The following is a 15,732-nucleotide window of genomic DNA, read 5'->3' as shown; positions in this document are numbered from 1 at the left end:
CAAAAGTAGAATCAAATATGCCTTAAAAAAAAAAAAACCTGAAGCTAAAACATTAAGTTACCTGCCTAAATATTCCTAGTAAGACTGTATTGATCTGTGTGTGCACATCTATCAGCATCTGTGCTTTTCAGCTAAGCAATATTTAGTCTATAATATAGCCCATACATAAAAGTGAAAGTCGAATTCTACGTGTTGTCCCTAAAGCCTACAACCTCCAATTTGGCTCCTAAAAGTACCTGGCCAGCATCACTTTTCTGCTATTCAAATAAAAATTGGTTTTATCTTTTTCTACTGTGTCTGAACATGAGACAAAACTGGCTCCTTCAGCTTACTTGGCGATTAATCCCACAAATAATATAGACATCACTGCATAGCTGTCGTCATCTGCACATGACCCTCAATTGCATGCCTTTAAGAACTGTGGAACCGCCGGGCGGTGGTGGCGCACGCCTTTAATCCCAGCACTCGGGAGGCAGAGCCAGGCGGATCTCTGTGAGTTCGAGGCCAGCCTGGACTACCAAGTGAGTTCCAGGAAAGGCGCAAAGCTACACAGAGAAACCCTGTCTTGAAAAACCAAAAAAAAAAAAAAAAAAAAAAAAAGAACTGTGGAACCACTCTACATGATCTAACATAGTACAACAAATAGATGAATGCTACATATGTCTTTATGGATAAAAACAAGATGAGAGAGGATAGTTATAAGAAATATAAATACATTTCTGAGCTTTATTTGCATATGAAGAGCTATTTTCAGGAAATCAAATGCATCCTTTGAACTTTCTATTTCTTCTCCACCTTTATTCTTACCAGTGTCCATCTGCCAGACATACACAGAGCCATCTGTGCATCCCACCACCAGGTAGTCGTCAGAAGGCCTCCACTTGATCACCTGAATAGGAAACAGGTGGCGAGACGCCAACATGATGCATTTTTTCTCCCGCAAACTTAGAAGTCCTACTGAGTGGTCACTGGCTACAGAACAGATGCAATGTTGAACTCTTGCCTAAAAAAGAAGAATAAACTTGCATTATATTTACATTAAAATTAGAATGAGATAGATCTTGTCTCCCAATAACTTAAATGCAAATTACTTATATGTATACTCCACTTAAAAACAACCATAATATTCAGTCATTTTGAACAATTTCTTCCTTGAGATTATAAATAAAAGTTTCTGGTTCAAAAAAGATACGCTTTTGAAATGTTGAATAATGCAAACGTTAAAGACAGGGAAGATGTCACTGAAATATGAAAAAGACCTCACAAAAATGATTACCATCTCTGAGAAGGCAAAACTGGGCAGCAGGGAGGCAGGGGTCGGGTAGTCTGTCAGGTATTCTCTTTCCACAACATGAACTAACTTTTCTTTGTTTCCTGAGAGAGACACTTTCTGTGGTCTTTCTTTCTGTTCAGGACTCACTTAGACCCATGCTCCTCCCTGCCCTTTTGTTCAGATGTAATCTCCTCACAGTCCTGCAAACACAATCATTCCTTAAGCACCACAACTATCACACACTATCTGCAGGTGGCATTCCTGTTCCCTTCATGGTATCTATTTATAATGCCAGAAGGTGCAACACTTCAACCAACCACAGGACACCCAATTAAACAGTCTTCAGGGTAGTCCCTGCTCACCGCTAGTTTCTGCCCTCCAAATTGCTAGTTTCTTCCCTTCAGTTTCCTTTTACAACAATGTCGTTTATAAATAAGCAAAGAAAGTAAAGATTTTCACTAGCAAGAGAGAGCTGAATATACAGTATAGCAAATTAAAAACTAAAGATTTTTAATTTCTATAGGACAATTTGTAAGCAACTTAAAATTTAACCATATGAAAGCAATCATCTGAATTTATTATGACTACCTCTTAAGAAATAAGGCCCATAATGCTGCACATAATCCGCTTTTATAGGACCGAAAGAGAAATCTGCAAATGTACAATGCTCTGTTTCTCCTACACAAAAACACTGCTGTGAGCTAAAAGCAACATTTCACTAATTCTCAAAGTAAGAAATGCCAACCGTTGTTAGATGAAAGGGGTGGGGACCGAGGGGCAGCAAATATCCGGGAAGCTGTACAGCTTTTGTTTTATTGACACTGTTTTGATGTTTGTTTTATTTTGTTTTGTGTTTGAGCCAAGTGTCTTTGTGTAGCCCAGGCTGGCCTCGGACTCATGATATGCCTGCCTCAACTAAGTACTAGGATTATGGTACTAATCTTAATTAATTAATTTAATTAATTAATCTAATTTTAACTGCAGATCTCCCAGAACCTTTACAATTCACATAACTGTTCTATGAGGATGTACAACATCATTCATCTCTAAACTTGTTTGACCATGATCTTCTTATTCAAGCACACTTGGGGGGCTGCTGTACTTGGGTCCTTTCCTGTTGTGAATGCTCAAAGCTCCACACTAAGTTTTCCCTTTATGACAGTGCAGCACCCTGAGCACTGGATGTGAATGTGGGTCTAGGTGGTCCTGCCTGCTTTGCCTATTCTGTCTCACTATGAGTTAGCTACATTTGAACTCTGGCGAATGTTTATAATTGTAAGTAACCTTAAAGTTAAGACAACTAAGTTTAGGCTGGGCGGTGATGGCACATGTCTTTAATCCCAGCACTCAGGAGGCAGAGGCAGGCAGATCTTTGTGAACTACCTGCTTCTGGAATTTTCCATTTAATAAATTTCGGCCACAACTCATTGTAAGTAACTGAAAAAAGAGAAACCTCCAGGCAGTGGAGGCACACACCTTTAGTCCCGGCACTTGGGAGGCAGAGCGAGGAGGATCTCAGTGAGTTTGAGGCCAGCCTGGCCTACAGAGTGATTTCCAGGACAGCCAGGACTACACAGAGAAACCCTGTCTCAAAAAAAAAAAAAAAGAAGAAGAAGAAGAAAAGAAAGAAAGGAAGAAAGAAAGAAAGAAAGAAAGAAAGAAAGAAAGAAAGAAAGAAAGAAAGAAAGAAAGAAAAAACTAAATTTAGAGAGACACTACAAACTTTACTTAAAGTATTACACAGAATTGTCTTAGGCACTTATTAAGCTTGTTTATAAATATTCAATGACTCTTTTCTTTAAAAAAATATACACTATCAATTGACACATACAAATTAGTTTTCCAATTACCAAATAAATAAAAATAAACTGGCAAACTAAAAAATAATTCAAATTTAGCCACAATAGAATAAAACTGGGCAAATACACACATCATGAGGCCTTTACTTTCAATTATTATATAAAACATATGCTATCGATCAGTTGCACAAAACATATACTGCTAACTCCAGATAAAACACAGTTTAATAAAATGGATGCCTTGCATGTCTGAGTTATCATTAGTACTAACTTTGGATTTGCCAAATAATTCACTCATTTTATAAAAAGAGGTAAGTGCTCTATCAGTACATAATAAGTATTTTCTATTTTGCATCTGGTATTTAACCATTTTAAGGATGGTTTTATTTATTTCTCTAATAAGAAACTCTGCTCTTTATCTCTGATCACGGCTACCTGAAAAGCAGCATTCCTAGACAGCATGACTTTCACTCCGTTCGCATGCTTCCACCAAGGCTGCTCAGCCACAGCACTCAACCCTTCTCCACAACTTTTGGTTTTACTGTTTCAACTCATGAGTTCTCTAAAATCTCCAATTAAAACATCTAGTCCGGGAATGGACTGCTGCACATAAGGACCTAAATGGGGATCCCCAACACCCACATTAAAAACCAAACATGGTGGTGCACAGTTACAAGACCAGTTCTGGGAAAGATGAGACAGGCCAATCCTGGGACCTGACAGTATCCAGTCCAACCAGTCAGTGAGCTCCAGATCCCAGGGAGAAAACATCTCTTAAAAACTAAGATGAAGACCAACTGAGGAAGACAACCAACATCAACCTCTGGCACCCTCCCACCCACCCACACACACCACCACCACCACCACCCACCCACCCACCTACGCACGCACACACACACACACACACACACACATACACACACACACACACACACACACACACACACACACACACACGAACCACACACCCGCACAGAGCAAATCATAGTGGCGAACTGTCATTCCGGCACTAGGGATTAGCTCTTTCGTTAGACAATGTTTCACTGGGTGTATGGCGGGATGGGGGTTAAAGGAGTCAGAAGCCAGTTTGGGCTACACAGTAAAACTCTGTTTTGTTTTGTTTTTTTTTTTAAAAAAAAAAAAAAGCTAGTCTTTAATTAGTGCCTCATCTATAACTGGTGAATTTGCAACTTGTCAAGTGTAAATTAATTTCATTTAAAATATTGAGAAATATTAGTTAGTACTATTTCCTATGCTGGTTATGCCCAAGATTAGGATCTACTGCAGATGTCAACACCAAAGCTACACAGCTACAGACAACCACTGAATGCTGATGCTGTTTGGGCAAGTTTAGGAAGTGTGGCCTTGCTGGAGGAAGCATGTCACTGGCAATAGGCTTGGTGATAGCTTGAATGAGAATGTCCCCCATAGGCTCATATGTTTAAAGTCTTGATCCCCAGTTGGTGGAACTTCTTGGGAAGAGTTAGTGGTGGCCTTGTTGGGGGTGGTGTGTCACTGGGGGTAGGCTTTGAAGTTTCAAAGCCTCACACCATTCCCAGTATGCTCTCCCTGCTTTGTGCTGTGGTTCAAGATGTGAACGCTCAGCTACTACTGCAGCCACCATGCCTGATGTGCCTGACACCTCCCTGGAATGATGGACACTTCTCTCTCTAGAAGCACAAACCCAAATAAATCCTTCTTTCCACACAGCACTGTGGACATGATATTTTAACACAATAATATGGAAGTAATTAATACATTGATAAGGGGGCCAAAAGGAGTAGAGCCACTCAATGAGAAAAATCCCTAGGAACAGGAAACCCTCCTGAGCAGTTTAACTGTCAGACCTTCCCCTTCCCCAAGATATGCAGGTGGCTCATTCCAAAAATGAAAAGAATGTAATCCATCTTCATAAGAATACTGAAAAGTGTTTGATCATATTGCTCTTATACAGAGGAAAAGGAGAATGCCAAACAAATATTAGCTAAGAGCACAGCACAAGCTTTACAAGTCGACAATGGGACATTACTGTTTTAAAAGATGCTATAATGTGAAGCTGGAGGAATGAATCATCAGTTAAGAGTGTTTGTTCTGGGATCATAAGGACAGGAATTCAAATCCCAGCACCTAAGCAACAAGCCAAGCAGCACCAACATGCCTCCCACAGCCCAGAAGGGGCAGATGCAGGAGGATCTCTGCAGCTTTCAGGGTTCCAACCCAGGCAAGATGCTAGCCCCAAGTTCAGGGAGAGACCCTGCCTCAAAGAAACATGCTGAGAGTGATAGGAGGACACTAGACAGCCTCTTCTGACCTACAATCCAAGCCCACGTCCAAGTGTAGATACCTGCTTGCATGCACGTGTGCACACACACACACACACATTTGTTTTGAAGAAAACTATAATGCCACAATTCTATCCCTTCATGTTCTTCTTAACACTTAAATTTCCCTAAATACAAGCTCACTATGTGGCCAAAGATGACCTTGAACTTCAGCATGTTTCTCGCACTGGCCTTAAACTCTTTATATAGGTAAAGATGATGTTGAACTTATCATCCTGTCTCCAACAACCAAGTGTTAGAACTATAGTGATATGTCACCACCATGTCTGGCTTTCTGTGGTGTCAGAGAATAAACTCAGGACATCACTCATGTTAACAAAGCAGGCACTCTAACAATAGAGTTACATACCCAGTCCCCATGATTTCTCTTCTCTTACAATGCAATAATGATGAAGTTGGCAAGTATCCCACAAAATGCTGTTTGGTCATTTATAAAAATTACATACAACCTCTGTAAATAATAAAAAGTATTTGAAGAATTAACTTTAACTTTATTACAATAAACAGCCTTGAAATAAGCAAAATAATCAAGAATAAAAACACACACGCAAAAAAAAAAATCAGTATCACTAAGTCCAAGAAAGCACAGTTATTAGAGGTACTTAACTCATAAGAAAACATGGTCCTCTGTTTTTCAAATATATTAAAACAAACCTAATTTTCCTTCTTTCAAGAAAATGCTAGTCCAATTCATATAAAGAAAACTAGCACAGACTAGAAATTACTCAATATAGCAAAACCTCATTAATTTTGATTCCACTAATTAATTCTGAGTTGATTGCTACCTTTGAAGCCTGTATGAACACTTTAACAGTACAAACAGAGCAAATGCCTAGTCTATTTAATGTAGAAGGAAAAAGATCATTCAAGCACTACTTTAGTATTAATTTTGATTCAATGAGCAGAATTATGATAAGTAATTCTTAGCTATCTATTAAATGAAAGCACTTAAAAGATTTGCTAGAACACAATTAGCATGTGCTTATCTGTCCTCAGAATTATTAAAGAAGCACTTCCTAAAAATATTTAACAACTCGCATTTCTTGACTTAGATCCAACTTCCATTATGAGCAAGTTCTAGAGATCATAGCATTAAATATCTACTTCGTGTATAATGACTAATTCTATAACCTACTAATAGCACTCATTATTTTACTACTTCAACATGGGAACATCAACTGAAGATGATTTAACAACAACAGTATTATAACAAGATAATGTATAAAACATTTTGATGGTATAATTAAAATGATTATATAAGTCAAGCATGGTGACTCATACCTGTAATCCCAAGGCTTGAGAAGCTGAGCCAACAGGAATATGAAAATTTCAAGACAAATCTAGGCTACACAGAAAGTTCTAGTCTGACATAGGTTACAGACACATAGAGACACACACAGCCAAGGTTACTCAACTCAAAATGTAACACATTTTCATCAAAACTTATTTGGAAAGAATTCATGCTCCAAATTCTTTCAATCATTTGTAGATTTAAATTTTTTGGTGGGGGTTGTATAAACTATGTGTACCTCTGTGAAAATATGTACATTATAAAACATACAGAAACATAACTTTTTAAAGGATAACTTATGGTTTAAATTAACAAACAAACTTAAAATGGGTTTTTAATTACTTATTAATGTTTATAACAACATTATATTAGACAATACCACAAGGCACAATAATTATCATTATAGGTTTCACTGTCAATGACAGTGGATACTAATACTTCACACAACTATGACCTTTGGCTATTCTTCCAGTGTGTTTCAGTGATCATTGCTCAAATTCAGTGTGGATAATAAGAAGATATTCATTTTTTTATTGGAAATGACTTCCATGGCTCAGAGGATATGAGCTTTTGAAGACAATCCAGGTTTGGTTCCCAGCACCCACAGGGCATCTTACAACCATCTGTAATTCCAATTCCAAGGTATCCAACACCCTCTTCTAGCATCTGAGCACATTTCACACTTGTCATGCACTTACATACATGCAAACAAAACACTGATAAACAAGAAACAAAAATAATTAAATCTTTTTGAAACAATCTTCCATGCTCATGGATTGGTAGAATTAATATAATAAAAATGGCTATTCTACCAAAAGCAATCTACAGATTCAATGTAATCGTCATCAAAATCCCAACACAATTCTTCACAGATCTTGAAAGGACAATTTTTAGCTCCATATAAAAACAAAAACAAAAACAAAAACAAACCAGGATAAGTGAAATAATCCTGAATAATAAAAGAACTGTTGGAGGTATCATCATCCCTGACTTCAAGATGCACTACAGGACTACAGCTCAAAAACAGACTCATTGATCAATAAAATCAAACTGAAGACCCAAACAAAAATCCACATACCTATGGACACCTGATTTTTGATAATGAAGCTAAAAATGCATACGGGGAAAAAAAAGACATATCTTCAACAAATGTGCTGATAAACTGGACAGCTACAAACAGAAGAATCCAAATAGACCCATGCTTATTACCCTGTACAAAACTCAACTTAAAATAGATCAGACCTCAACATAAACACTGAATCTGATAGAAGAGAAATTGGGGAATAGCCTTGAAGTCATTGGCACAGGAATAGACTTTCTGAACAGAACAGAGCACAAGCACTAAGAACAATAATTAACAAATGGGACCTCATGAAACTGAGAAGCTTCTGCACAGCAAAGAACATGGTCAATAAAACAAAATGGTAGTCTACAGAATAGGAAAAGTTTTTTTTTTTTTTACCAAATGCCTATTCAATAAAGAGCTAATATCCAAAATGTATAAAGAATTCAAAAATGGATATCAAGAAAATAAATAACCCAATTAAAAATGGGGTATAGGTTTAAACAGAGACTTCTCAAAAGAAGAAACTCAAATGGCTAAGAAACACTTAAAGAAATGTCCAACATCCTTAACCAGGGAAATGCAAATCAAAACTACTTTGAAATTTCATCTTATACCTATCAGAATGGCCAAGATCAATTAAAAAAAAATGACAGCTCATGCTGGCAAGGATGTGGAGTAAGGGAACACTCCTCCGTTGCTGTTGGGAGTGCAAACTCATATGGTCACTATAGAAATCAGTGCAGAGGATCCTCAAGAAGATGGGAATCAATCTACCTCAAGATCCAGCTATACCTTCATGGGTACATACCCAAAGTTACTTCATTCTGCCACAGAGACACTTGCTCAACCATGTTCATTGCTACTCTACTCATAGCAGCCAGAAATTTGAAACAACCAAGATGTCCCTCAACAAAAGAATGGATAAAGAAAATGTAGTTCATTTACACAATGAAACACTACTCAGTCATTTAAAAATGAAATCATAAAATTTGAAGGTAAATAAATGGAACTAAGAAAAAAATCATCCTGAGTGAGGTAACTCAGAATCAAAGACAAATATGGTATATATTTGCTCATATATGGATATTAGCTGTTAAATCAATGATAACCAAGCTACAATCCATAAAATCAAGAAGTTAGGTATAGAGTAAGGGACTGATGGGGGGCTGGGATATATCTCCCTAGGAAAGGGAAATAGAATACAGTTATAGATGGATGTGGGGGTGGGAAGGGAATAGAACAGGAAGATCAAGGGGAGAGGGGAAGGGAAGAGAGAGACAAGAGAGAGCTAAAATTAAGAGTCATTTGAGGGATACAGGAGAATACAGTAGAAGTTTCCTAAAATGTATGCATATATGAAGGCAATCTAAATAAAATTGCCAAATAACAAAGGAGACAGAGCTCAAACTGGACATTCTTGTCACCAAATGAAGCTTCCAGTCCTAGGATTGGGTTACATCTAACTGAGTTGTTGGCCAAAGGGTTCCTATGGGAACCTCCAAACAATCCAGGCTGTTGCCAAGGTTGCTCTCCACAAACTGACAGCAATGCCCCTTTGTTGAAGACAACATCTACACAATTCACTAAACATGGAGAAGTCGAACTGGTGCCTACATAGAGACCTTACCCCGCTATTCTAGCATCTTTGGTACAGGAAGGTACTCTGCACACTACCAAAAGAGAAACATAAACACCAGCTCAGCCACAAACCTTTTGATCTACAATGTTGTTCAGCCTGCAAGATACATCAGTAAAATAGTGGCACAAAGCTTGTGGGAGTAACCAACCAATATCTGATTCAACTTAAGACCCTCTCCACAAGACGGAACCATAACCAACACTGGGTGACCAAGAACCTGAGACTAGAGAGCCCAAGAACCAAGGCTAAAACAAAATACTAAAAAGAAAGAGAAAAGTAGCAATAAAATGACCTTTAATGACATTCTGCTATACTCACAGATCAATAGCTTGCTCAGAAAAGCTTCTTCTTGAAGCAAATGGGAATAAATACAGAGACCCACAGCAAGACATGATACAAAAGTGAGAGACCTTGAAAAACTCATCCCTAAATGAAATGTCTTCATCAAATTCTTCTCCTCAGGACTCAGGGAACCCCTCAGTAAAGGAGGCAGAAAGAATGTAGGAGCTACAGGGGATGGAGGATACCAAGAAAACAACACCCTCTAATTCAACAGTAACGAACCACATATGAACTCACACAAACTGAAGCAGTATGCAGAGGATCTTCATGGGTTTGCTCCATTTGGGGTCCTAGAGCTGAAAGGAGAAGTCAACCCTAAGCCAGACACCATCTCCAACTGAAAACCACTTGCAAATGAAAATTAAGTTTCCTCTGAGGAGTCTCACTGGGAAAACAAACTACTCTTAAAGGTAGGCTGCATTCCCAACAGTAAATGGGCAACAGAAAATGAACTCAATGGCATCTTTAGAGGTTCCTTGTGTCATAATGTCCTATTAGGGTTATTCCCTTTTTTTTCTTTTAATTTTATCTTTTTGTTTTTATTTTTTTTTATTTTTTATTGTTTTATATTTTTTCTTCTCTCTTTTTACTCTACAGGTACTTTGCATATATAATATATATACATATATGCAATATATATGAAGCATATATATGGGCTTCCAATTTAGTGTTTTTATGGGACTCCTGAATGTGCGAATGAGTGAGTCTACTTCTTGTGCTTTCTCTTGGGCTTCTTTCTTTCTGTTTCTTTGTTTTATCCTATTCAGATGGGTTAGTTTTTATCTTCTTTACTTTATTATTATACCATAGAAGCCTTTTTGTTTTCTAATGAGAGACAGCAGATGTAGATCTGGATAAAGGGGAGGTGGTAGGAACTAGGAGTAGTAGAGGGAGAGGAAACTGCAATAAGGATATATTATGTGAGAAAAATATTTTCCATAAAAGGAAAAATAACAATCTTTAAAAAAGAAATAAAGCCAGGCAGTGGTGGCCTTTAATCTCACCACTTGGGAGGCGGAGGCAGGGGGATCTCAGTGAGTTCAAGACCAGCCTGGTCTAAAGAGAGAGTTCCAGGACAGCCAGGAATGTTAAACTGAGAAACCCTGTCTCGAAAAACCAAAAAAAAAAAAAAAAAAAAGAAAGAAAAAAAGAAAAAGAAAAGAAATGACATCCATCAATATTTTCCCTGCCAATTTGTAACAGCTATATTAGAAACTATACAATACAAGGCAAGAGGATCATGAGTTCTATGCCAGTTAGGGCTACATAGTGGAATATTATCTCAAAAATAAAAAATCCTGGGATGTGCACTTGTCTAACTTGCATGAGACCTTGAGTTTAATGCCCAGCACTGAAATTTTGTTTTGTTTTTGAATGGAAGAACTATACAGCATCATCTACAAACCCTCACACTTTACCTAGATGTACACTTGTGAGAAAGGCTCTGGACACCTAACTCTTTGTGGCAATATGTACCATAGGATTTTTGAAATTAGTGGTGGTACCACTGCCCATCCATGTAAATGTTCATAAACTTCCATTTATTAAGACATAAAAAACCAATAAATAGAAGTTCTAGTATAGCACAAATCTTAAAAGGTCTTATTAATAAAAACAAACCCAGAGGCAGGTATTGGGGTGAACACTGAAAGATCAAGAAACAGAACAAGCCACATCCAACCTCACCTTGCCAACTTCTCAGCTGATCTTGTTTCCTAGAACTGGAAGCCTCTGAGTCCTCACCTGAATGGATCTCAGCTGTACTGCAGCTAAAAGCCTAAAAGTTTAATAAGCTTAGTTCCTGGTCCTCACGCCTTATATACCTTTCTGCTTCCTGGCATTACTTCCTGGGATTAAAGGCATGTGTCTTTCCAAAGCAAGACACTGAGATCCCAAGTACTGGGATTAAAGGTGTGTGCCACCATGCCTGGTTTCTATGTCTACCTAGTGGCTGTTCTGTTCTCTGACAACAGATAAGTTTATTGGGGTGCACAATATATCAACCACATTCTAGTATTTCTTCCCATAACCCAATTGAGAGCCTCACAATTTCAACTTCTACAACCACTGCCCTCAACTGATCTCAAGCTATCAATTCCATTAGAAAATGTTTCAATACTATAGAGAATCTGTGCCACACGGACTGAGCAGCCTATCACTGACAGTATTTTATAGGTCAAAATTCTTCACAATATTAATTATGTGCTAAAAGCTATATGTTGTAATGGCCTCAAATGCTAAGTTAAAAGTAAAGGCTAACAAGCAACAGAATAGTTAGCCAAATAAAAATTCTTCTTTATGGAAAAAAAAAAAGGTAACTGGGGTAAGGACAAGTGGGAAAATATTAGACCAAAACATCAAGACAATATTTAGTTTTCAAAGAAATCTAATCCTAGTATTTAAAAGGTTCATTGAATTTGCCAGTAAATAATGCACCACTTCAGTACATTAGTGCTGAAGAGCAGAATGCCACAAGCTATCTTGGTGTCTGAAAGTCAGAACATACCACCTAGGTCATCCAGTCTGCCCTTACACATTTTAAAGCATTCCCAGAAACCTCTCGTGTAATGTGTTCTTAAGCATGAATTACAGAAATTACAGGCAGCTAGTTTATCCCACCCACTAGTTCCCTGGGGAGATGATTCCGCTTTCCAATGGATTCCAATGCAAATAATATTAATTTTTATTTTCTAATTTTGCTAGTTTGCTTCCTAGATGAAGTTATCCCTTTGTTGGCATTGTTTGAGGAGCAGTCTTGTATTTGTCCTAGTAATTTTCTCTTTGTATAAATATCCTCGAAATATATGACCACTCGACTGCTTCTCCTTTTAAATATACCCATCATTAGAAAGCTGTAAGTGATCAGCTTCTTTTACTCATGAATCAATCCCACTTGTCTCTTACTCATTACCTCTTGTACTTCCCAGAACTCTCTCTTTGGAACATAAATGTGCCTTTAAGATGTCATTTATCATTTTAAATATTCTACCTAAAAGGAGAGTCTGAAATTAAATATTAATTTCATTTCCATACTTTCACAAAACTACCTCAAAACAGAATTTTTTTCAATATCAGAAATGAACCATTATTGAAAGAAAGAGGGAGCTGTTTCTTCATTATTTCATGAGATCATATGAGCCAACCAAAACACTGACTAACCAACTATATAAATAACATTACTTCCAAGGATAATTTTAACATCCTCCTTTACTCACTATATATATATATATATATATATATATATATATATATATATATATAAATAGAGAGAATATATAGTGTAAATATATACTTAAATATATATTTAAACATATATGATCAATAATCTATATATCAATATTATATATTATACATATATTAATAACCAATAATTTATATGTACTTATAAATATTTAAATATTTTTAATATGTATTTACACTTTTAGTGTAAATAAATATATAGTATAAATTTATATATATTTACAATAAAGATACAAGATGGGTAGTTAGACTCTCCATCTTTATTCAGAAACAGTAAATAAATATGAGTATTCCATACAAGATCCAGGCAATACCAGAGGGAGATTCATTTAAAAATAATATAGTAACTATGTTACATTACGAATGAGAATTTTTTTTTCATTATTTTTTATTAAGAAATTTTTTATTCATTTTACATACCAACCACAGATTCCCCTCTCATCCTTCCTCCTGCTCCCCCACAGGCTTCACCCCAAACCCACACTCAACCCCTCCTATGGAAAGGTAAGGCCTCCCATGAGGAGTCAGCAAAGCCCAGAACATTCAGTAGAGGTGGGTCCAAGCCCCTCTCCCTGCATCAAGGCTGTGCAAGGTGTCCAACCATAGGTAATGGGTTCCAAAAGGCCAGTTCCTGCACCAAGGATAGATCCTATTCCCACTGCCAGGGGCTCCTTAAACAGACCAAGGAATGAGAATTTTTATTCTTGTCTTATCCCACAGCTATAAAAAGTCTCATATTTGTTTTTAATTTAATCCAATCACTGTCTTACTCAAGCTTTATTGAACTTTTTAGCAGGGAGGGGATTCCAAGCTTCAAAACTACACCAAAAAGAAAACTCCACATAAACTAAATTACATAAAACTGAAAATATCTATAGGTTAAAGAACTGAAAGGTAGCTGGGAGGTATTGGCACATATCTTTAATAACAGCATTCGTGAGGCAGAGGGAGGCAGATCTCTGAGTTCCAAGACAACCAGGGTTACACAGAGAAATCCTGTCTTGAAAAACACAAAACCAGAAGAAAATCCAATAATAACCATATGAATTTAATATTTTAGTTATGAACTCAAACTAATATCCTTAAGAGGAATTCCAACATTCACAACATCAAAGGAAAGAAAATTTTTAAGTGTTTTACCTGGAGGCTGGAGAGATGGTTCAGTGGCTAAGGGCACTAGTTGCTCTTCCACAGGACCTGGGTTCAATTCCCAGCACCCACATGGCAGCTCACAACCATCTGTAACTCTAGTTCCAGGGGAATCCAATGTCTTCTTCTGACCTCTGAGGGAAGCAGGCCAGCACACGATGCACACAGGTATGTGCAAGCAAAACGCACACATAAATGAAAACCTTTTTACAAATTCATTTCACTTGAGCTAGGTGGATGCACAATAAGGCGCTTGCTGCGCAAGGATGACGACCTATGTTCAGATCCCCTGAACCAGTACAAAAGCCTGTGACCCTGGGACAGTCAGACACAGGGGCTCACCAGCCACTCAGTCAAGTTTTGAGGCAGGGGCTCTCCACATAATCCAAACTATCTTGGAACTCCCCTTCTCGGTTTCTCAAGTTCAGGGATTAAAGGCATGGGCCACCACATCCAGATTGGATGGTTTATTTGATTAGTTTTTAGTTTTTTTATTATTTCATATGTATAAGTGTTTTGTCTGCATGTATGCATGTGCACAGTATTTGTGCCTGGTGCCCACAGAGCCCAGATAAGGACATCAGATCCCCCATAACGAGAGTTACAGATGGTTATGAATCATCACATGGGTGCTGGGAACTGAACCTGGGTCCCCTTAACCACTGAGCAAGCTTTTCAGCTCTCGGAGTATATCTTTTTAAAGTGCCCCTTACAACAGAGTGTGGTGACACTCTAGTCCTAGAACCCAGAGATCTACCTGCCTGTGCCTCCTGAGTGCTGGGACTACAGGCATGGACACCATGCCTGGCTCACATACTCCTTTTTTAACTTGCTGTCATCCCACTCTATTTCACTTTAGTAGTGTGTCTAGTCTTTCTTTAGACTGCTTTAAGTATTTCACCTTTCTCTGGTTTCATACTTTATTGTCTTAAGGTTTTTCTTCCAGCCATCCCTCCAAAGTAGGATAAAATCAAGTGTCTTATACAGCGAGCTTGCACAACACACAAAACATTTTCTCCAAACTCTGCTGTTACACATTATACCAAGTTCATGCCTAAGTCCAAGCATTTCATCTATTATAGACAGATCCATCAAGTGCTAGAGAAAACTCAAGTACTCCACACTCCTCCATGTAGCATTCTGCAAAACAAAGTTGTTTGTATACCATTTATGATTTTATAAATACATACAAAACCAAGATGCCCCAGTGCAGTGAATATAGTCTTCCTTGGAAGTCTCCAGAAACTACCCAAAGCTGCTTTCCTGGGAGTCCCTTCATTTCTTGTATTCCCAAAGTACTTTGAGAGAGAAAAAAAAAAGCTTTCATGCTGCATCATAACTGTTGCTTGCTAATCTGACTCTCTTACTAGATTAAATTTAATCAAACAGGAATTATATATTATCCACAATTATATCCTTGTCTCAAGTAAAAAAAAAAAATCCCATCCAATTGAATAGTAACCTGGCCTCCAAAGGATGTTCATGTGCACCCCAATACACACACACACACACACACACACACACACACACTCATAGTAGATAGATAGATAGATAGATAGATAGATAGATAGATAGATAGATAAACTGATTT

The 15,732-nt window shown here is 37.5% G+C and overlaps 1 protein-coding gene across 1 annotated transcript in view; it reads right to left on the bottom strand.

Moving 5' to 3' along the window:
- Positions 1–15,732, bottom strand: part of Wdr7 (WD repeat domain 7) — a 290,638-nt gene that overhangs the window by 236,677 nt on the left and 38,229 nt on the right. The window contains exon 13 of the mRNA XM_059246685.1: positions 808–1,003. Within this exon, the coding sequence (XP_059102668.1) occupies positions 808–1,003 (196 nt within the window). The remainder of the gene's footprint in view (positions 1–807; positions 1,004–15,732) is intronic.

Source organism: Peromyscus eremicus, chromosome 19, assembly GCF_949786415.1.
Source record: "Peromyscus eremicus chromosome 19, PerEre_H2_v1, whole genome shotgun sequence".
Classification (NCBI taxonomy): Eukaryota; Metazoa; Chordata; class Mammalia; order Rodentia; family Cricetidae; genus Peromyscus; species Peromyscus eremicus.
Note: the sequence above shows the minus strand (reverse complement) of the source record. Positions and strands in the feature narration are given on the sequence as shown.